Source organism: Fusarium oxysporum, chromosome 7, assembly GCF_000149955.1.
Source record: "Fusarium oxysporum f. sp. lycopersici 4287 chromosome 7, whole genome shotgun sequence".
NCBI lineage: Eukaryota > Fungi > Ascomycota > Sordariomycetes > Hypocreales > Nectriaceae > Fusarium > Fusarium oxysporum.
In genome coordinates, this window is record NC_030992.1 from 344,638 (window position 1) to 365,218 (window position 20,581).

The following is a 20,581-nucleotide window of genomic DNA, read 5'->3' on the forward strand; positions in this document are numbered from 1 at the left end:
GGAGGAGAAAGGTGATGCCGATCTCTTAGTCATCTAAGCAACGTACTTGATTCGCAATCTGAATCTTCCGCCTACCTCGCTGTTTTGAGCCAGGATGTTAACAGCTCCTATTAGGCACTATAGGGATGCGGCGAGCGCACAACAAGACGAGGACAGGCTGCCTGACATGCAAGCGAAGGAGAATCAAGGTTCGATCGTTACCGCCCTTTAATTGGACGCTCACCGACTCACCTATTGGCTCACATAGTGCGACGAGACGAAGCCGGCTTGTAGAAACTGCCAGATCCATGGCACCTCTGAATGCTTGTATGAGGCGCCAGAGGCCTCTCGGTCAGCAGAGACCTTAGTACTGACAGGTCAAGGTTTCCAGCCGGTCAATGGCATCTACACGCTTCAGCACCTAGGTCTACTGCATCACTTCACATCCTCCACGGCGCTGACACTCTCCGTCCACGGACAGGTTCAGAAGCTATGGCAGGTCGACATACCGCATATCGGATTATCTTTCCCATTTGTGATTCACGCGATTCTTGCCCTATCTTCGATGCATATGGCTCATGAGTTACCAGACGAGCATCAAGCCTATTGGGCATTGGGCATTGAGCTACAGCAGCAAGCTGTGACGGGCGCACAAAAGGCTTTGGATAACATCACAAGAGAAAACTGCACTGCTGTGTTTCTTTTCTCGGCACTGACATGCGTAATTTCGCTTGCCCGCGGCTGTGGCCACTCGCCCAAGTGTGGCCCTGGTAGCGAGCATCCCTCTGAAATAGGCTTTGAGAGCCTGCTTGAATGGGTTGTTCTTTACCGTGGCACGAGACATCTCCTCGGACCACCCTATGACGAGGTGTTACATTCTGGCCCATTGAAGCCCATGTTCGAGCTTGGGTCTAAACGAAGGATGCGTCTTCTCGCTCCTTTAGCCACTCTGGATACAGCCAAATCCAGCGCGTGGTCGAAGCTTCAAGCTGTAATATACGATCGTGTCAAAGATAGGGAACGGCTCGATGCATATGACACCACGATCGACCACCTGCGGCGAGCTTTTCACGCCGTTTACGATAAACCACTAGACGAGTTGGAAAACGTGGATGTGTTTGCCTGGATGTTTGCCATATCAGACAACTATGTGGCTTTGCTCAAGCTGCAGGATCCGATCGCTCTGGCTTTGTTTGCTTGCTTTGCTGGTTTGATGCGAGAGATGCACTCTATGTGGTGGACTCATGGTCGCGGGGAATGTTGTGTCAGCCAGATCTATTATAAGCTGAAGAGAGAGGAGGAATGGCTTGTTGAGTATGTCGTGAGTATAATCGACTGATGGTGCAACATTCTACGCGTTCATCTCTGTTATTTTTTATTTGTCAAGCAAGCTTTTTACGTTTCAAGGGTATGATATTTAAAATTATTCTGAAGTACTTAGAGTGACACATCTTATGACGTATTGGGTATCTGACGCAGCCCACCCTTTCAGCATCATACTAGAAATACGTTGTGCTTGCAGCTATCAGCGACCTTGAAACCAAGATCAGTGGAACTAACTATGCTCTGTCAATTAAGACGTTCTTCGCTTTGGTCCTCAATATAGTTCAAACTATAATCAATAGCAAGCCCAAGACTGATGACACCGCCGGTCATCCAACAGTTGTTGCAAAACCACCACCATATGTTCCCTGGATCCTTGAGTCTGACGCGTTTGATCATAGCACCGAGCGTCAATGCTGCTCCCCCACAGCTAATGGCGTAGAATGTGATGCCAGCTCCGGTAGCAACCCCAGCCCCAGCTAACAGTCCCACCATGCTGGCCGCTAGTCCTGCCAGAATATACTTCGTATTCGCCTTGTGTTTTAAGGCAATACTTTTTATACCAACTCCCGCATCATCGTTGATATCCATGTGGGCGTAAACCATATCATAGAGAACCGTCCACATGATGTTAGCGACGTATAGGCATCCAGCAGCTAGAAACATAGTCGAATCTGATATGATATCAACGCCAAGGGCAGGGAATCCCATCAAACTACCCCATGAAAAAGTTAAACCAAGGATGAATTGAGGGTAATATGTGATTCTTTTAGCCAAGGGATAGCTCACAACCAATAACAAGCTAGGAATTCCATATAGTATACATGAGGTGGGAAACTGAAGAAGGACTCCTAGACCTGCAAGAAGGTTAAAGCTTGTGAAAATTAAAGCCTGGAGTGGAGTAATTGCGCCTCTTGCTAAGGGTCGCAACCGGGTCCTAGCCACATGAGGATCTAGATTCCTGTCCCAGAGATCATTGATAGCACAGCCGGCTCCACGCATAATCACTGCCCCAGAGAGAAATAAAATAGAGGTACCAATGACAGAACCAGGCGTGGTTATAGGGGTCGTTGAAGAGGCAGCCATTAATGTTGAAAAAAGACACGGAAAGAAAAGGTAGTATATTCCAACTGGATTCTGTAATCGAAGTAGCTCAGCGTAAGGAATCCAAGATGTCGGCAATTTAGAGAGAAGATTGGTCTGGGGCAGGAGAAAACCGGGCTTGTGAGACGACTTGGTATGAAATCCTGACCGATTCGCAATGCAAGTGGCGGCATTAGATAGGGCGGCTCGAGACAGTTGTTTTGGCACATCACCGGGCTTTTGAGAAAAGAGTTTAACTCGCGGTAGTGATGGGGCTTTTAGGAAACGATTATTGCAGGCACATGACGAATGCCAAGTGGTAAGGCTAGGAAGCCTGCTGAATCTCATGCTTACTTTAGTCGGCTCTGACCTTGAAGCTTCAGGTCGTCGATAATCGGTTGAATCATGATGTTGATGTAATTTAAAGTTGCTCGGATCCAAAAAAGGGGAATGTCACATGACTAGGGTTACAAAGCAATGCTATAATAGGAAGTGCCAATACGGTCGCTCGGAGATTGTATTAATATAATATTTATCGGGCCCCTAAGTAACATCAGGCATAGGGCGTACTGAAATGGGTTGCAACGTCTCAGGACTGGCGGCATGAGCGGCAATGACGGCAAATGTGCAGCTAAAGCATGGACCATGTTTTGCAAAAGGAGCGACTTTCGGAAATTCGCCATACACCGTTACATTTCATCCGGGGTCCGTGTTTTATCCGGCATTACTTTTCTAATAGGTTTATATATTACATAAAGTAAAGTGCATACATCTCTGTCCAACTGGTTATCTTCTACCTATTCTAGAAGAGGCAGATAATAGTAATACGAAAATCCAAGCTTCTTTAGGCTTTTACCAGCCGCTTAGTAGCTTACTGCAACTTCACCTAGATATTCTTAATAATATATAAGCTTCTGACTTTTCCAGTTGTATTACTTCAAGTAGAGTTTACTATTTTCTAGATATAACCTTTAGCTCGAGACAAAGGCCTTAGATACCTTATCTCTATTTACTAATATATAAGTTAATTCTTTACTTCCTTACACTTATCTCTGCCTTATACATCATCACATAATACCCAAACCGATAGCCACTTAAGTGTTCATAAGAAGTAATTAAAATATGTAGGAAAAATATTATACTAATACAGAACGGGTCCTATTTTGAGTTTTAGACTAATTAGATCTCCCTATCTTAGCATGGATTATTCTAAAACGTCCATAAAATTAACAGACCCTAAATAGCCAAATCCCAAACCCCGTTCTATCAGCTCATATCCCCTCTAGGTAGATGAAGGCGTGTAAGAAATCGCTGATAACTTACTGTGGAAATATGACCCGGATGCATGTGATAAAGTGAACAGGAAAGCCGCGTTTTTAAAACGAGGACTGCAGACAAGTCTTTGGCAAACCGCTATGTACGACTCTTACTAAGAAAAGAGATATCTGAGAGATAATTCGAGATGAGGCTATATCCGTTGCAGGTTTCTCTGAAGATTAGCTGGTTGCTATCTTATATTATCTAATCAGATAAGGCGTCTTCCTCGCTGCCGCTTCCATTCCACTCCAACTCCTAGGCCTACATAAGCCTAGTCTTACCAGCAAATCAGCAGACTAACAGCTATCACACAATAGATCTTCTAATGTCTGGCCAGAAAGGTGTGATTGACTAGCTATTCAGCGCCGTGGTTGCTCGTCCCTCGCCCACTTCGTAGTATGCCAAAGGCCTGGACAGTCTCAGAATGAACTGTCAGAGTCGAAAAAGATGTCTTCAGGCTCTGTCGTCACGTCGTCTTCTGATCTCGTAGAGGAGGACTCTTCGACAGGCCACTTATTCAGACCCGCTCGCTGTTTTGCTGACACTGGACAATTTTCTTCCAAAGCCTCCCTCACCATCTTTCGAGTTCTAGATCTAAATATCTGACGATGTGAAACCACAAATAATGCCGCGTTGTACGCCATGTTGGTGTCCACAACGTTTGACTGCATAAGCACGTACAAAAGTCGAAACGCCGAATCTCGTGCGATATTCTTTAGTCCTCTGATCTCTCTTCTCTCCTCTGGGTCCCATTCGTCCTTACCTTTCCTCATGTCGTACATGATGTCACGAATGGTGCGGCCTTCAGTGACGTCAATAGCAAGAGAATCAAGGGTGTCGCAAAGAAGATGATACTGGGAGAGCTGCATGGGCATGCGGCGAAAGAACTGTCGAAATCCCTTATCTACCCCGTAGCTGATCACTTCGGAGTAAGGCACATCGTTGTACTTGGCTCCCGTCGTTTCTATGGTCTTCCCTTGACCTCGGTCGAGCGTGTCGGACACCTCTGCCTCTTCATGTGTGCTCACTGTCATCTTCGCCTGCGTATTGCCTCTTTCTTCCCATTTAGAATACAAGAAGTGAGGCAACATGTCTCCCTTGTCGGCCCGGTAAAGTAACAATTTGCTTCCGTCTTCATATCTAACGGTAGCTTTCCCCCCAGATTGCCTGGCCAAGTTGGAGATTGTTTTGATTAGTGACGCTAACCGCTTCAGGTCATTCTGGTTAAGCTCCTCCCATCTCTTGACCTGAGCTTCTACGTCCTCGACTTGGGATACTTGAAACTCCCCTCGATAATGATATGCTCGCACGAGCTTTGAAGTTTGAGACACCCAGAGCTGTGCTGCAACTTCCTGTATGGGCAAGGGTCTGCTAGTTGCTCGGGTTTTGATTTCAAGGATTGACTCTGGAGGCACCACTCGACCTTCTTCCGTGATGACCAATTCCGATGGGACAGGATTGACGTTTGAGACGCCAGTGGCTGGCGACAAAGATAAACCTCTCATACTGGCGAGTAGAGGGTCGTCTTGTGGCCTTTCGATTTTGAATGAGTCGGTCTTATCGGTAGCCACGTATCCGTCGGCTTCGTAGCGTACAACAAATTCTAGGCCACCAAATCGATATGCGATGATCCTATGGTGACCAGTACTATCATTGACCTGATTGATGGTGTATTCTTTTTCAAATGCATGGCCAAAGCCGCGAAACTCATTTGGCGCAATAAACCTAGTAACCGCCGTCTCATCTCGGCCAAACAGTGCAGTCGTCCCGATGACCTCTACCCCTATGGTAAATGGCTCAAGATCGCCAGGGGCCAAGTCAGAATTGATGAAGGCCAGTAGCTTGCGGATGTTGTTTCGATCGGTTACAACGTCAACAGAGCGGATATCGAAAGCAGGATTTGTGAGGTATAAAGCGCGGAATAGCGGCTCTAGTGGACTCTCTGGATAACGAGCTTGATTTTGATTTATGAAATATGAGCCCGAATCCTTTTGGAGCTGCTTGGAGGTCTTAGGGGCTGACCAGAGAGGTGGGCTCCCTGGGACAGCGATCGTGGCAGTAGGCCTTTCAATCCAGTTGTAGGACGATAGATGCTTGACGTTGGTAATTGATGCAGGGGTGTAGATGCTGGGATCTTCAATATTACATCTATTGATCTCAGCAATAACGTTAGATGCCATAGTGAGATTAGATCACTGTAATAGTGATCTATCCTTATGTAGGGCAATTATTGAGGACTGTAAACATGCGTGGCGAACTCTTCCATCTTAAGCAAAATGCCAGGCCTTGAAGGAACCCGCAATACGCGCTTCGTGTTGACACACTATTTGCTGGTGCTGGCTCGTATAGCTACGGGGAGCAGTTTCCAGTGTCCGATTGGCGAAGCGACTAGGTGTGTTGCACAACATATAGAACATCTGCGCCATTCCGTAGTCAAAGTGCTCCCATATGCAAAACTTCCCCAAAGTTTCCCGTGGCTGCATATTGATTGGTTTTGCCGGTGCCACGTCGGTGGCTCGCAGGTCATGCATTGGTTTGACGAGGTAACGAGCACTTTGGCCAGCATGTGTCCTCTTACAGTCATGATTATTAGATCACAGCAATCATCAAGGCTAGACTTTGCAAAGGTTCTACTCACTTGGTGAAATATAAGTGGCAAGATCTGCATCCCCAGCTTTGTTGTCCTTATTCTCGAGATTTGATAGCTTTTACTGCACTGAGGGGTTGTTGGTTGGTGACGAAATATGTCACACCCTGCTCAGCCGAGTTCCAACCACATTGCACTCAAATGGCGTGACTGATGTTTAGGACCCGCGCTATTTTCTGACCCATACATGCTGAAAAGGATACCATGACTCTCACCACACGTCACTTTTACTATATGGGATGGTGCATCCATCTTCACTGTAGAGTCTGTAGGAGGCCCACCACTGTGACAGTTGTCTCAGCTTCGTCTGATAAGGACGTGATAGCGCTGTGATATTATTTCCGTACAACAACCCTACTACTACTGTGGACTATAAGACTAGGTCACGGGATTGCCAAGTAGGCCGTGTTTTCCAGCATTTACCGCAAGTAAAGGCCATTGGAAAATTAAGTGATATGCCACGATAAATAGATTCAGAGATATTTAGGTGCAATGTTGGTTCTGAAAAGTTATTTGGAATCATCAGAAGTGGTAAAACTGATCTCATCCCTAAGCCCAATGGCCACGCCTATTGATGGTCGGCCTCCTGCATCTGCGATACGTGGTCTTTTCCTTCTTGCTTACCCCGCTCCTCCTTCTCAAGCGTTGTAGTCGGGAATCGAATCTGGTCCTGATGCGATAATCTGTTTCGTCCCAGTTCGTTGCGTGATATTCCTGACTAGTATAGATACCGTTACCACTATGTCCTTCGTAGATTATCTATACGATAGCGTTACTGCCAAAACATGGTAGAAGTGGCTGAAATCATGGTGTAAGTGCACCAAGAAGAGATATTCATTGAAAAGGTAGATAGAGCCAAAGTGCGTGCACTTTGCCAGCTGGGACTTAAAGGGATAAGGGAACCCTCACGAAAGGACGTCAAGCAGAAAACAACCTCCACGTTGGCTATGTAGACGATGTAGAGGTTTAGAGACATCAGTCTGCGTACCTGGCAGTGTTGCCTTGAGGCCTAAGCTCCGGGTCAAACCTCTCCGCATCCGTTCGCCCCTGCATTTGAGCTTCTCGCCTCCTAAACCTCCCGCCTCACTTTTCGGCGTTGGTCGAGCAAATCCAGTTGCTTCTCCTTTCATCTGTGCTTGATATATCTGTCCAGCCAACAATTGCCTTCTGATAAAGCATGACGGGAACACCAAAGCGCCACATATGTGATTCATTTTCTCCACATGTAGCTGGCCTCAATCCTCTCACCAACCAACATAGAGACGTAATTCAGCGAGACTATTGGTCGCAGTTGTCAACGTTTCGTAAGATAATGTAATGATATAACAAACACTTAACCGATAACAAATGATGCGTTGGGCAATGTTTAGGAAACGAATCTAGCCAACAATGCTACCCTTCATCATAAACGGCCTTTCTGTGTCCCCGAGGGTAGTTCATGTGAAGTAGTGAGTAGAGAGGTAATATTTAATCACACGATACTCGATAGAAAGAACGACAGTGCTAAGACATTATGTCTCTCTTGAAACTCGCTTTAACTTTGGAGGAAAGGTGATAACGCGAGGGGAAGGCACGAAGGTAACCTTATAGGATAAGCATATGTTGATGCCCCTTAACCCCTGCATCCTAATAACCAACACGTACGCCTTTTATCAGTTTATCCAATCTCTCGTGTGAATAGCACTGGAATCTTCCTGGCTGAAACAAGTGAACGACTTGGTGAATCAGCCTGGACAAGGTGGTATCTCTGCTTTGTTTGCGAGGCCAGAAATGACAAAGCTGAAGTTGCTGTCACGCAACAGTCCGGTATCGATGATAATATCTACCCCGGAGCAAATTATTCAATCTATGGCCCAATTACTACAGTCAATGTGTTATTATATTCATACTGTAATCCTGCGATAAATGCATTTCAAGATTAACGCCCAAGCTAACCGTTTTGGAGAAACTTTTGCAGTAAACTAATGCAAGATGATCCGATCTGCCATTGTTGAGATTGTTAATAGCTGTGATGTTTTTATTTATTCTCAGAGATTAAACCCACTTCGAAAATATCTGGTCAGTTTCAGGGTAATCTTTTATGTAAACAACTGTCAAAGTTGGCTGGCTAGTCGCGTAGTAGGTGGAATGAATCACCAGAGGTTGACGCACTGGCTGCAATGGAGAGACATTGCGATAGCATAATTGGGAATAGAAGAGTAGGCAGCAGTATCGTGGAATAAATCATGGCTTTCCAGCCTTTTAGTCGGCTAGCTCTAAACTTAGTCTTTGTTGAGGGATGGAATATTATCCACTAGCAGAAAGAAATCTGATTTAATAGCATTTACTATTAATGTTTCACCTTCACGGTAAACGAGGCTGTTTCGGTAATACCAACCACCGAGTACGAGACCTTAACTGCTTCCTTGCCTTTTCTGCGTGGGTCAAAGCCAGAGATCGAATAGCCGCCATAACCCTCGAATACCACTGTGCACCGTACGATGGGTAGCTGGCTCATGCCTCCAGAGGCTTGTGATGTCCTGGATAACACGCCAGTGACCAATAGCAATAGACAGGCAGAACAGGATCTGATATCCATCATTGGTCCGGCTGTCGTTTGCATCTTTATAGCCCCAGTTCTTGTCGAATCTCCCCACATACCCCGCATTTTCATTCGATCCGGCTGCAGAAAAGGATTTGTTTGTCAGTTGAGGGGTTTGATATTGTTCCCGGCTATACACGTGATCTGCAAAGAGTTCAATTCCACCAATTGAGGCGTCATCTTTGAAGAGCTTATGCAAATTGCGACAATCCCATCCAGCCTGATCCAGGAAGCCAGTCATGCCGTGTGGGTCATTTCTTGGGTAATCATCGCGTTGCTGGTGCTTTAGGCTGAATTCGTTTTGTGCAAGGCTTGTTTGGCTCTTCGGGTCCGCTTGAGCGTCATGTCTCGCTTTATGCCTACCTCAGAGGAAGGTCTATAATGTACTGCTTAATGTACTGCTCTAGTTAAGCCATGAAGTGATATCAGTAACGTTGTCCTCCATGCGAGCGATAGTTTCTTACGCTTCCGTGCCCCTTTATCACTACTCCCTGCCGCATCTTCACTAGTGACCTCCATAGGGTCATAAACTGGCAGTATGTTATTTCGGACAGCAGTGGTGTCATCTCTGGCCCTATATGGCCTAGCCGTGGCCGAGACTGGCATTGATGGTTGGCTTCGCTACAAGAAGTTGCCATACAAAGCCGCCGACAACTTCAAGCATCCCAAGAGCATCATCACACTGAACGCAACCAAATCCAGCCCCGTCTACACTGCTGGCACAGAGTTACAGGACGCCTTCGTGGGTATCTTTGGAGAGCAGGTCCCACGTAGATTCAAGGGCTGCGACCACCAGAACTCCATAATTGTCGGCACTCTTGACGCCTATCACGATGCATGTGGCAAGGCACAGCTCCATGCGGTTATCGAGGAAGATGGGTTTTGGCTGAGTATCAAAGGTGGTTCCGTCAAGATTGTCGGTCACAATGAGAGGGGCGCACTCTATGGTGCCTTTGAATATTCATCCATGCTTTCCCAAGGCAACTTCTCAGACATTTCCTACGTCTCGAATCCGACCAACGCTATCCGGTGGACCAATGAGTGGGATAACATGGATGGCACTATTGAACGTGGCTACGGCGGCCAGTCCATCTTCTTCGCACAAAACAAGACCATGCCTGACAGGGCCCGCGTAAAGCAGTACGGCCGGTTGCTGGCGTCCATCCGTATAAACGGTGCCATCTTGACCAACGTCAACGCTAACCCCATCACCCTGAAACCAGACAACGTACGTGGACTTGGCGAAATTGCGGCCATACTAAAGCCGTATGGCGTACAGATTGGCCTTGCACTCAACTTTGCATCCCCGCAGACTTTGGGTGGTCTATCGACGTTCGATCCGCTTGAGCCATCCGTTATCTCCTGGTGGGAAGACATCACAAACAAGATCTACGACGAGATTCCAAACTTTGCAGGCTACCTTGTCAAGGCCAACTCCGAAGGCCAACCAGGACCGCTTACCTATAATCGCACGCTGGCCCAAGGCGCTAATCTCTTTGGCGATGTCCTCAGACCACATGGAGGAATCGTCCTATTCCGCACCTTTGTGTACGAAATGCTTAATATCACTGATTGGAAGGCAGATCGCTCTGCAGAGGCGTATAATGCGTTCCAGGGCCTCGACGGAAAGTTCCACGATAACATTATCCTTCAGATGAAGTACGGTCCGCTTGATTTCCAAGTTCGGGAACCCGCACATCCCTTGTTTGGGTACTTTAAGAATGCCAACGCTGGTATTGAGCTTCAAATTGCACAAGAGTACCTAGGACAGCAAGCCCATACCGTCTACTTGGCTCCTCTCTGGAAAGAGATATTAGATACGGATCTTCGTGTTGATGATAAGTCATCGTTTGTACGAGACATCATCTCAGGCAAACGATTCAAGCGCCGGATCGGTGCGTTCTCAGGTGTAGCCAATGTTGGGATGAGCCAGACGTGGACTGGCAGCCATCTCTCTATGTCGAACCTTTACGCCTTTGGCCGCTTGGCCTGGGACCCTACCGATGATCCCGAATCAATTATCAAATCATGGAGTCATCTGACGTTCGGTCTTCATCGCCAAGTGACAGATATCGTCACACGTATCGCCATGGAATCGTGGCCGGCATATCTTAACTATAGCAGTGGAGACCTGGGACTGCCAGCCCTTACAGATGTTACGAATAACCACTTTGGGCCGAATGTTCGTGCTGGTGATGACAACCCCTATGGTATTTGGACTCGGTCTGATTCATTCTCTATCGGTATGGATCGCACTGTGTCGAACGGTACAGGCTTCTCCGGTCAATATCCTCCTGCAGTTGCAGAGAAATTCGAGCACATAGAAACCACACCAACAAACATGATCTTGTGGTATCATCACGTCAACTACACACACAAGCTTCCAACTGGAAAGACGGTGATCCAACATCTCTACGATGCTCATTATGCTGGGGCCAAAACGGCGCATAACTTTCCGAAGTTATGGATGGGAGCTCAAAGATATGTTGATCAAGAACGCTTCAATTCTGTCCTTTTCCAGCTCACTTTCCAAGCCGGCCATTCTATTGTGTGGAGAGACTCCATAGTGGACTATTACCACAACCTTACAGGGATTCCTGACGAAGCGGGACGTGCTGGTCACCATCCTTGGCGCATAGAGGCTGAGGCTATGTCTTACAGCGAATACAAGACTGCCGTGTTAGACCCTATTGAGTCTGCCTCTAATGCCACTGCTCTTGAAACAGTAGGTAATAGTACAGTAGCCACGGCTAGTAGAAAGCTCGACTTTAAGCCTGGGAGATATGACATCGCAGTTGTACATTTTGATATTCTTGGCGGGACTTCGCAGTGGGAAGCGTACCTGAACGGCAAATTATTGGGGAAGTGGGTTGGTAATCTGGAATCAACTCTCAGTCGCGCAGCCACAACTGAACCAGATGGTGGTTCCAAAGCCCGTATCACGTTCCCAAACGTGAAGATTGCTAAAGGGGATATCTTCAAGGTCGTAGGAAAGGCAGACCGCGCGGAATTGGCACCCCTTGACTTTGTAGCATTCCTCCCCCATGGAGTTATTGATTGATAGGACATTAGCTTTAAATCCTAGAAAAATGCAAGGGACTGAAATGGAATAAATCTCTTAGGGTAATTAATTAATACTTAAGATATTATTCAAGTATTTCTTGATATTATAATAATAGTAAAATGTTATTATCATTCTATTATATTTTAAATATTCTTAGTAAATTGAAATAATCAAATAAATTCTTACTGGGTTAGTATACTAGGATAATGTAGTCAATCTGGCCATCTGCACGCCTAGAAGAGCAAGCTTGGAAAAGATCTTATGAACTTAGGAACCAACTCCTAGTAAGAAGTAAGTAAGTAAAATATAGAAGTAAAAATATTGCTATTATAATTACGGTTAAGGTTAATAACTAATTATATAAATTAATTAATTTATAAAAAAGAACAGTAGTTATATAATGTATATAAGAGTTTTAAATTAAAGTAAGTTATTAAAAAAGAACGATTATGATAATAATATGTATATATAATCTTGTTTTAAAAAAATTTATAAGTTAGCCTCGAAAGTTATACCCAAGTATCTCTAAAGTCTGATATCATTCAAATATTTATTACCCCTTAGAAGCAAAGTAAATACTGTTTAGTAATTTCTATTGCTGATATTTATGTGGTTAGGTAGCGACAGCTAAAGGTTTATAACTCTGGTCTCATCCCCACGATAACAAATAAGCACTGTGAAGCCCGGAAAAAGAAGAGAAACATAGGGGATGCTATTGATCGTTGGGATCTATTCCTGCTCCACCTCGGATCCTAATATAAGGCACATGAGTCTTGGGGAAATATGCCGTCACGGGAACCACTTTGCACTTGAAATACGTCCTCCACGAAAAGGACTTTTGAAACCCACTCTTCCTGTACACCTTGGTCTCCTTCTTGGAGCATGGCATATCTATAGAGATTGTCGTCCACCGGTTATACGTCACCACCTTGGTCTCCATGGCAAATGACCCGTTGACTACCGAGAAGCCCCTGAGCTCGGCATCCATTATGACCATGCCGTTGCTGTATGCGAGAAGATGGCTTGAGAGGTAATTTCTGACTAGTTCGTCTACAGCGTTTAGTTCGGTGATCAAAGCGGCATCTGCTTCGGGTGAGTCGGATGTGAGTTCCGTATCTGGCCAGATTATGTTGGACCAGCTGAGAGACCATGTATTTTCTTGGGCTTCTCCAGATGGCTGCTTGTATTGTTTGATGATGTCTTGGAGTGGTGAAAGGTCGGTCTTGATCTGCTTGGCTAGCTCCGGTATGCGCTGCACGATGGGCATGAATAGGAAGATGTCGCTGATCTTTTTGAACTTGCCCTGCTTGATCATGGAGACTAGACTTGCCGCCTCCGGATACCTTTTGATGTCTTTTCTGAGTTGAATCATTTCAGCCAGCCTCTTGCCGAGCTGATTAGAGGGAACGTCAAGGGGGCCTCGGACTGGCCAGAGTCTGTTGGCAGCTTCAATAACCTCATCAACTGCAAGCAGTTAGTCAGTACTTGTACAGTCATCATGAAGTTATTGTAGACTCACCCCGGTCGAGGAATCTTGGGACTCCCTGTCCATCACACCGCTGCAGTTCCTCGCAAATCTTTTGCTTGCTTGAATCGAACTCAGCTCGCATAATATCGTAGTTGGATGCCAGAGAGTTAGCCGCTTCGTTAATATCCTTGACTCTTTCTTGGATACGAGTTAGGGCACCATCCCACTGAACAAGTACCGACTTGATTGGGGGCTCCATCAGTTGGAATGAGGGAGTTAGATAATTGTTGACGGCGGCGCCGATGGAGTTCGCGTTGAAGTTGCCGGCTTGGCAGGCAGCGACTACGCGGGCGAGAGATTGAAAGACAGAAAGATCGATCTGCGAAGTTGGTTTAAGCATCAATTCCAAGATGTGTACTCAGAGCGAATGAGAGACTTACATCCTTGGCTTGGGCGATGACCCAAGGAGCGATCGACTTGAGCACATTCGCAACATCAACTTTGTTGTTGAGAATTGGTAGACTAACTTTTCCAAAGCACTTTGACAGATTAGACGAGAAATTGAGAGAGAAATAGGAATATAGTACCTTTTCAATACTAAGGGTGTCGTCCGCGACCTTTGTGGTAGCTGTTGTCATCTCACCCCGAATTGACATCGCCGTGAAGGAACCAGTCGTTGCGAAATTTTGCAAGCGAGTGAAGCAGCCGCAGATGGCCTCTGCTGACTTGATAAACTTGTCTCCCAGACCCTTGCCGAGCGCCCTACGAATCTCATCGCAGAGATCGACCTCCTTGGTGAGAATGGTTATACTGGAAGGGACTTGTCTCGATTTCTTCTCCCAGCCTGAGCCAGTGTCAGTCAAATTCTTTGTTATCTTGAGGATAAGCCTTACCGGGGATGCAAGTCCATCCTTTACAGGTCCTGAGGGGCTTTTTTAGGGTTGGGCAATTCCATGCCGCCCATTGGCGGCTTTTGCATTTGTTCCACTACCTGGTATTAGCACAAAGCTGTCTATGCGTGTTTATTGAACCCAGCCTACCGTGGGGACCTTGATTGTCTTCATATTGACCTTGACACCACTCGGCACGATGACTTTGATCTTGCATGTTGACACTTCTTTGACACCGGCGCAGATGACGGGTAGAGTGTTAAGCGCAGCATTTTGGGCGACTATCACTTGTGCCAGCAGCACAATGGGTAACAGAAATGGTAGTGAGAGTCGCATCCTGATAGATGAGTTGAGGAGCTTTGACGCTTCGGCAACACACAGGCCGGTGACTACTTTAAATGTTCCACCAGACTCGACGGAGACCAGGGGTTACTGACCAGTTCAGCTGAATCCCTGTGGCTGAGATGGCGCTTTTAGGACGGGACCGCGCCATTCGAAGGGTTAATAGCAAGATGCAGCCCTATGAGAGTCATCAGCCCGCAAGGAGACAATTCAAGTGAATCACTAGAAGCTAGAATCGATAGTGCAGCGCCAAGGAATCTAGATTCAGCCCAGGTATGGCTGTTCGAAGGGTTCATCAGCCACAGCTCTCCACAGCCCCGAGACAAAAGGCCATAAAAGCCGGAAACGGCTTTGGTCTAGGCTTACTAGCTGCGTTCATAAGAAATAGGGTTCAGGGTTTATTATCTGGCTGAAGGCGTCTACCGGCACGATGTTAGGCTTTAAGCATGGCGTTGTGCCTTGCAGGAAACTAATTATGCTGGCATGGAAAAGTAAAAATAAAATATTAATAGTAGCTTCCTTTTACTATGGCCTAGCACATATTAGACGTAACTCACCTCCCTCCTTTGCCGACGAGGACAGAAATACGACTGTCTTGGACTCAACACTGATTCCTGTCGCACCGTCTTTCACTGCTTCCTTTACCACAGTTTTATCCAGTCCCTCCACCAAGGCAAGCCACTGCGCAGGCCACTCTGTAAGCAGTGGCAGCCTTGGCCAGATAATCAAACACATCGCCACGATTGCTGTCATGATTGCCAGCCCCTGCAGAGCTATTCCCAGCCGCGTCATCCCCGTCCGCGAGGCTCTTATCATACCCTCGGCGACCGCAAATGAATCCTGGGCGATGTTGTTGCACCGCGGATTCCTCTCCCCCGGTGCCGCAAAGCCCTTGTGGACAGATGAGTGATCACTCATAATTGGGATTATGGGCAGTGCAAATGTCCAGAAAGAGTCGTCGATGGTAGTCTTTCCGGCGCAGGCTGCCTGGATAAAAGCCTTCGCATTGAAGGACCACAAGGTTTGGTTCCAGGCGGCGACGTCGAAAGGAAAAGCCTGGCATTTGATATCGGTTGGGTCCTCGATCTCGAAATGACCAAAAACAGCCGAGTTTTTCCAGTTGATATACCCGTAGCAATATCGCATGTTAACCGTAACTCTATAGTCGTAGATGCCCTGTGGCTGAGAAGGAAGTGAGTGCCCTGCGACCCAAGCCTGCAGGGATCCGTTGGCTAGAGAAGTGATGTCCATGATGCCTCCATTAAAAGTATAACTGGTTGAGTTCCAGGGTGTGAAGTCGATCCGTACCCCGTCGTTGTATGGTCTTGACTTGACGAGGGGCCACTTGGTACCGTAGAAATTGTCCAACGAGCGTAGGACGTAGAACGAGCTCCGAAGGTACAGCAAGGGATTACATGATTCCACAGTCCCGTTAAGAATATTTGTAAGCCGTGTGGCGTTCACTTTAGGCCCTACGATGAGATCGGTCGGACGCTCGAAGGTCTTGCCCGGGTCGCTCACGACGACCACGGAGCCATTGCTCACGGTTAGGAAGTCAATGAGGTTTGCGGAGAGGATGCTAGTCGGGACCCCATCCCCCAGAGCATAGTTGTACTCTCGGGGAATGTCAGACTCGCCGATTTCTGTGTAGCTGGGGTCGGTATCGGGATAACCGTCAGAGCCATAGTTGTAGTAGATCTGACCGTTTGGGATCGCGAGCATGCCCTGTGCATCGACGCTCACGAAGGAGAACTTGTAGAGGACGCTCACGAGCGCTGCGAGCATGAAGACGAGGCACCGCACTATGATAACCTTCTTAGATCCCCGAAGTTGAGCAGAGAGCGGGGCCGTGGAGAGAGAGTTAAGCAGGCGGTCGAACCGCATCCCTGTGGTTTCGACTGCTCGTGTAAAACACTTGGATAGAGTCATTGACGTGGCATGGGGCAGTAGGATGGTACTGAGAAGTGAGAATTGGATGCCGGTGATGGCGAGCCAGCTCTGCACAGATAACTGGGAACCGACACACAAAGGCGCGTAGGCGCTGAGTCCATGAGCCAGGGAGCACTGCCCATTTATTATCATAAGAATCCCAGTAGCTAGTAGAAGGAAGCCGCTGACAGTACTGGCCCAATCGAGCGTGGCCAACCACGACGGGCGCTGTCTAACCTGTATGTTGGCGGGCTGCATCTTCGGGCGTATGCAAGAAAAGTATGGAGAACGTTTTATTTCTTTTAGTCCTTTTATAATGGCATGTGTCGCCTCTTAGCTAAAGTTATGCCATCGCGCTATTCCTGATTTATAAAAGGCTTGGAAGCCTTGGCGTTTTTGGTGGCCGTGCTTAGATTATAGAGTGAAGCCGACTGCGCTAATAGTAGGCTGACTGCCCTTAGGAATTGCTTGTGATAGGTGAACCACTACTCCTGGCTGGATTACATAAATATCCTGCTAACTAAAACAGCAATTAGATAAAGAGTTATTGAACAGACTTATCCCTTTACAGAGGGAGCTATGGCGCTATTAGTACTTAACCAACTTTGTGGCTTCAACTAACGGATAAATCGGATTATTCTTCCCCTCTTTCTGAATCTGTCTACTCCGCCGTAACTGTCTTGTCCTTAATAAGTTAGTTTAGTTTCACCATCTCAGTCCCGCGCGAAGCCATTGGTAAGACGCCCCGTGACTTCATGCGCCTTTGTTAAATGCATAGCCACATCAGCCTTCCTCAAGTTATGGCAATAACGGCCTGTATACGCCTCCTCTAGCATGAATTACGGCGCCATTTACTGCGTCCATATTGCAATACAAATTGAGTTTGATACATATAGAACTTTGCATGAATGCCGACGAGTTTGCTTTCGGTTTTCACAGATAGCTGCTGTGTTTTCTCGGTTTGCCTTAATACTGCGTTGCTCGAGGAATAGGTGTCTCTCCTGATCTACATATACCAGGGACAAATAACGATTTTCATCTGAGGGATGATGAGATGTATTTCAAATATTCATTCTGCCGAAATACAGACCCGATACTGTGGTCAGACTTACGCTGACTATTGGACCGCTCGCCTATCATGTAGAGCCAGCTGGCTTCTCAGTTATTGGTTCACGAGATTTGTTGTGTAGGTAACATCCTCATCTCTTAATTCATTATACGCAAATATTCTACCTGAGACAGACATCGAGGAAGGCTTTTTCCTACGGTCGAATATCCAATAAACCGTGCTAAAAGGCACCGAAACGATGTCAATGGCCGCAATACCAGCCAGAGAATTATCTCTGTCCGAATTTAGACCAGATCCTCCAAAAGTTCTAGGTGGGATGGCTAGTTTGAGTAGTGTTAAAACTGTACTACTTAGAGGGGCGAACCGCTTTTGAGTGTACTTGATTGCCTTGATTTGCTTTTCACTGAACCCTTTCCAGTCGATAGCCTTCAGCCTCTTTACGGGTGGCCCTGCGCTGTCAGAAGTAGATTTCCCTTTCCGAGCTGATATCGTCATAGAGGACATTGACTGTATGGCAGAAAACAAAGTTACGGCCCCGTCGGGGATAAACCTTGAGCTTTTAACTGACCCACCCTCTCATGGAGCTCAGCCTTCATGATGTTGGGCTCATTCAACGACCCAACACCCTCAATCTCTGACGGCCGCCGAACTGTAATGAGCTTAAACAAGAAGATGCCCGAAATGGCAGGAACTAAGAAAAAAGGGCCAAGAACCGTGAATTCAAAGCCTCAAATGGGATTCCTGTCAAGAGTTGATGATAGTACAGAGATGTTGTCGGGCCTGTTAATACCGTCCACCAACTCCAAGAGATCGCTGTAGGAACCCAAGAAACTTGTGGTAATTCTGTAGACCGCAGCGTCAATTTCTTCTAAAAGGCCTAGGCTGAACTATGGTAGAACTTGGTCAATTGTCAAATTGTTCGGTTCGAAGAGTGCGTCCAGAGTTTTCGTCAATGTTGCTGTAAGGAAGGTTCTCAAGTAGCAGAAAGACGTTTGGAAGCTTCATCAAGAGTCGGTCGACTGCGGAGGGCCAGGGTTACTTGGTTAATATGGATTTTGATAGTTGGTGCGTGGAGGATGCGATCCTCGAAGCAGGTACCTGATCGACGGGTTTACTTGTTCCGAGTTAGGGATCACACTAACTCTCTATCCTTGATTTGTGGTTACGATGAACACTGGGACGTTTAACAGGTGATGCACACAAATAGCTACGTGACAGAAGATCATAGATTATGAATTCAAGTCCGCCATTACCTAACCATGTGCTAAGAATGATGCATCACTAGATCGTAATGTCCTGAGAGCCAACTTCGAGAGTCAATCTAGTCATCACTAATTGAACTATTCCCGAGGACCGTAGTTAAAATCATCGACAATGTTGTCCCAGAAACCCTGTCTGTGCATTAGATTGGAATGAAATAGGATGGCCCAAAGGTCAATAGTTCACTCACCCAGCTAATGGAATTCAGGTCAAGCCAATCCGCACTCAGATCCCATTCTCGAGACGAAGCATGGCCTTCTTCATCGGCCATCATAAATATTTGTGTCCTGACGGTGTGAGATACGTCCTTTCTGGAGTGAAAATATAGCCTTACTGTATAGCCTGAATCGCCGGGTATGCTCTTTCACAAACAGGACTAGATCTTTGCAGCGACTCAATACGCTGAACAGCAGCACTGAAGACGGCTCTATGAGAAGCTGTGTCATCCCCTTGTCCAGGCTTGTCCATCATGCAAGCCGCGAGCGCAACTACTCCTTGTAGTGCATTGAAACTTGTCATACCGTTCACCAGCCATCGCCAAGGCCGCAACGTCGGAAGCTCACACAACTTTTCGTAGATATCTAGTAAGGCTAAACTCGACGCGGCATATCTTTTCCTACTGGATACAAGATATTGTGGAGATTGGGAATGATAAAAAGGCCGGTGGATCAGAAGATAGAGCTGATGAGCGTAGGTCTCGAGTATACACCAATATGCATAACCTGCTGTATCAAGGAAGCTGGGAGATCCAGAAGGAAGGAATACGGAAGCCCACTGCTGCTGTTCGGTTGCGATTAAAGCGCCGTAGTGGTTCATGGCACTTTCGTCGAAAATAGAAGATCCAGAAAGAACGGTGCAGATTCGAGTTGATAGCTCAAAAAGGCGAAGTTTGAATTTCATGAGAGATATACCAGTTGGGTAACTTGAAGGTTCTTGAACAGTATCCGAATGTATGTCGGAATCGTTGACCTCTGTGGGCATAGGAGAAGGAAAGCTAAGGAGGAATGAGGGATCGACATCGCGGAAAAGGATTCCTTGGTATGTGTAGAGCATTCGAACCCCGGCCCAACATCGCCAACACCTCTGCTGTTCGATAAAGTTCCGGTCCGGACGGTCGGCATTACAACGCAATGCAATGCCTATGTTTAGGGCGACACCAAGAAAGGCCCAGGCGCGATCAACTCCTTCGCTGTGACAAATTCCATATGTCATAATCAACAAAGCCTCGAGCGTATTGAGGTTATATCGGACCATGAAGCTGGCCTGTGAAAGGCAAGCAAGGGCAGCGCTACGGAGGTGGCGAGAAACAAACAACGGGTCGCAAGCGTCAGCACCAGGCCCTGACGACTGGTAATCCCGTAGGACCGGGTCGCCATCTCCTAGTGTCTGCACAGCTAACGAGCATATGACGAAGAGTAACGCTAGCCAAGATAGCGAAGTGTGTGCTGAGTCCCGGGTGAACTCCGTATATTGCTGTTGAAAGGTAGGGCCATGGAGGACTTGGAATAATGGGGCTTGGTATGTAAAGTATCTCGAGATGAGAAACTCGCGAGTGGTTTTGGATGGCAACATGGCTAGAAGCTCACTTGTGGGCACTTTTGACCCAAAGGTGAAGGAGGCAAAGGGATC

General features: G+C 46.9%; 7 protein-coding genes across 7 annotated transcripts; 2 read left to right on the top strand and 5 right to left on the bottom strand.

Annotated features, from left to right (window-relative positions):
• Positions 1-155: 155 nt before the first annotated feature.
• On the top strand, positions 156-1,318 carry FOXG_18907 (uncharacterized protein; the record flags this gene model as incomplete). Its single annotated transcript, XM_018399052.1, has 2 exons — positions 156-188; positions 248-1,318. Exon 2 carries the CDS (start codon positions 545-547, stop codon positions 1,316-1,318), a length of 774 nt encoding a protein of 257 aa, XP_018239649.1. The 5' UTR covers positions 156-188; positions 248-544.
• A 230-nt stretch (positions 1,319-1,548) lies between these two features.
• On the bottom strand, positions 1,549-1,968 carry FOXG_04810 (4-hydroxybenzoate hexaprenyltransferase; the record flags this gene model as incomplete). Its single annotated transcript, XM_018382848.1, has 1 exon — positions 1,549-1,968. One exon carries the CDS (start codon positions 1,966-1,968, stop codon positions 1,549-1,551), a length of 420 nt encoding a protein of 139 aa, XP_018239650.1.
• A 2,039-nt stretch (positions 1,969-4,007) lies between these two features.
• FOXG_04811 (uncharacterized protein) lies at positions 4,008-5,919 on the bottom strand. Its single transcript, XM_018382849.1, has one exon. The coding sequence runs from the start codon at positions 5,880-5,882 to the stop codon at positions 4,122-4,124; it is 1,761 nt and encodes a 586-aa protein (XP_018239651.1). The 5' UTR covers positions 5,883-5,919; the 3' UTR covers positions 4,008-4,121.
• Positions 5,920-9,468: 3,549 nt separating this feature from the next.
• On the top strand, positions 9,469-11,991 carry FOXG_04812 (alpha-glucuronidase; the record flags this gene model as incomplete). Its single annotated transcript, XM_018382850.1, has 1 exon — positions 9,469-11,991. One exon carries the CDS (start codon positions 9,469-9,471, stop codon positions 11,989-11,991), a length of 2,523 nt encoding a protein of 840 aa, XP_018239652.1.
• Positions 11,992-12,706: 715 nt separating this feature from the next.
• Positions 12,707-14,688, bottom strand: FOXG_04813 (uncharacterized protein; the record flags this gene model as incomplete). Its single annotated transcript, XM_018382851.1, has 6 exons — positions 12,707-13,458; positions 13,514-13,841; positions 13,903-14,001; positions 14,050-14,306; positions 14,356-14,449; positions 14,503-14,688. The coding sequence occupies 6 exons, from the start codon at positions 14,686-14,688 to the stop codon at positions 12,707-12,709; spliced, it is 1,716 nt and encodes a 571-aa protein (XP_018239653.1).
• A 407-nt stretch (positions 14,689-15,095) lies between these two features.
• Positions 15,096-16,479, bottom strand: FOXG_04814 (uncharacterized protein; the record flags this gene model as incomplete). Its single annotated transcript, XM_018382852.1, has 2 exons — positions 15,096-15,103; positions 15,252-16,479. The coding sequence occupies 2 exons, from the start codon at positions 16,477-16,479 to the stop codon at positions 15,096-15,098; spliced, it is 1,236 nt and encodes a 411-aa protein (XP_018239654.1).
• Positions 16,480-18,149: 1,670 nt separating this feature from the next.
• FOXG_04815 (uncharacterized protein) lies at positions 18,150-19,223 on the bottom strand (the record flags this gene model as incomplete). Its single annotated transcript, XM_018382853.1, has 4 exons — positions 18,150-18,199; positions 18,261-18,341; positions 18,483-18,579; positions 19,143-19,223. 4 exons carry the CDS (start codon positions 19,221-19,223, stop codon positions 18,150-18,152), a joined length of 309 nt encoding a protein of 102 aa, XP_018239655.1.
• Positions 19,224-20,581: the final 1,358 nt, after the last annotated feature.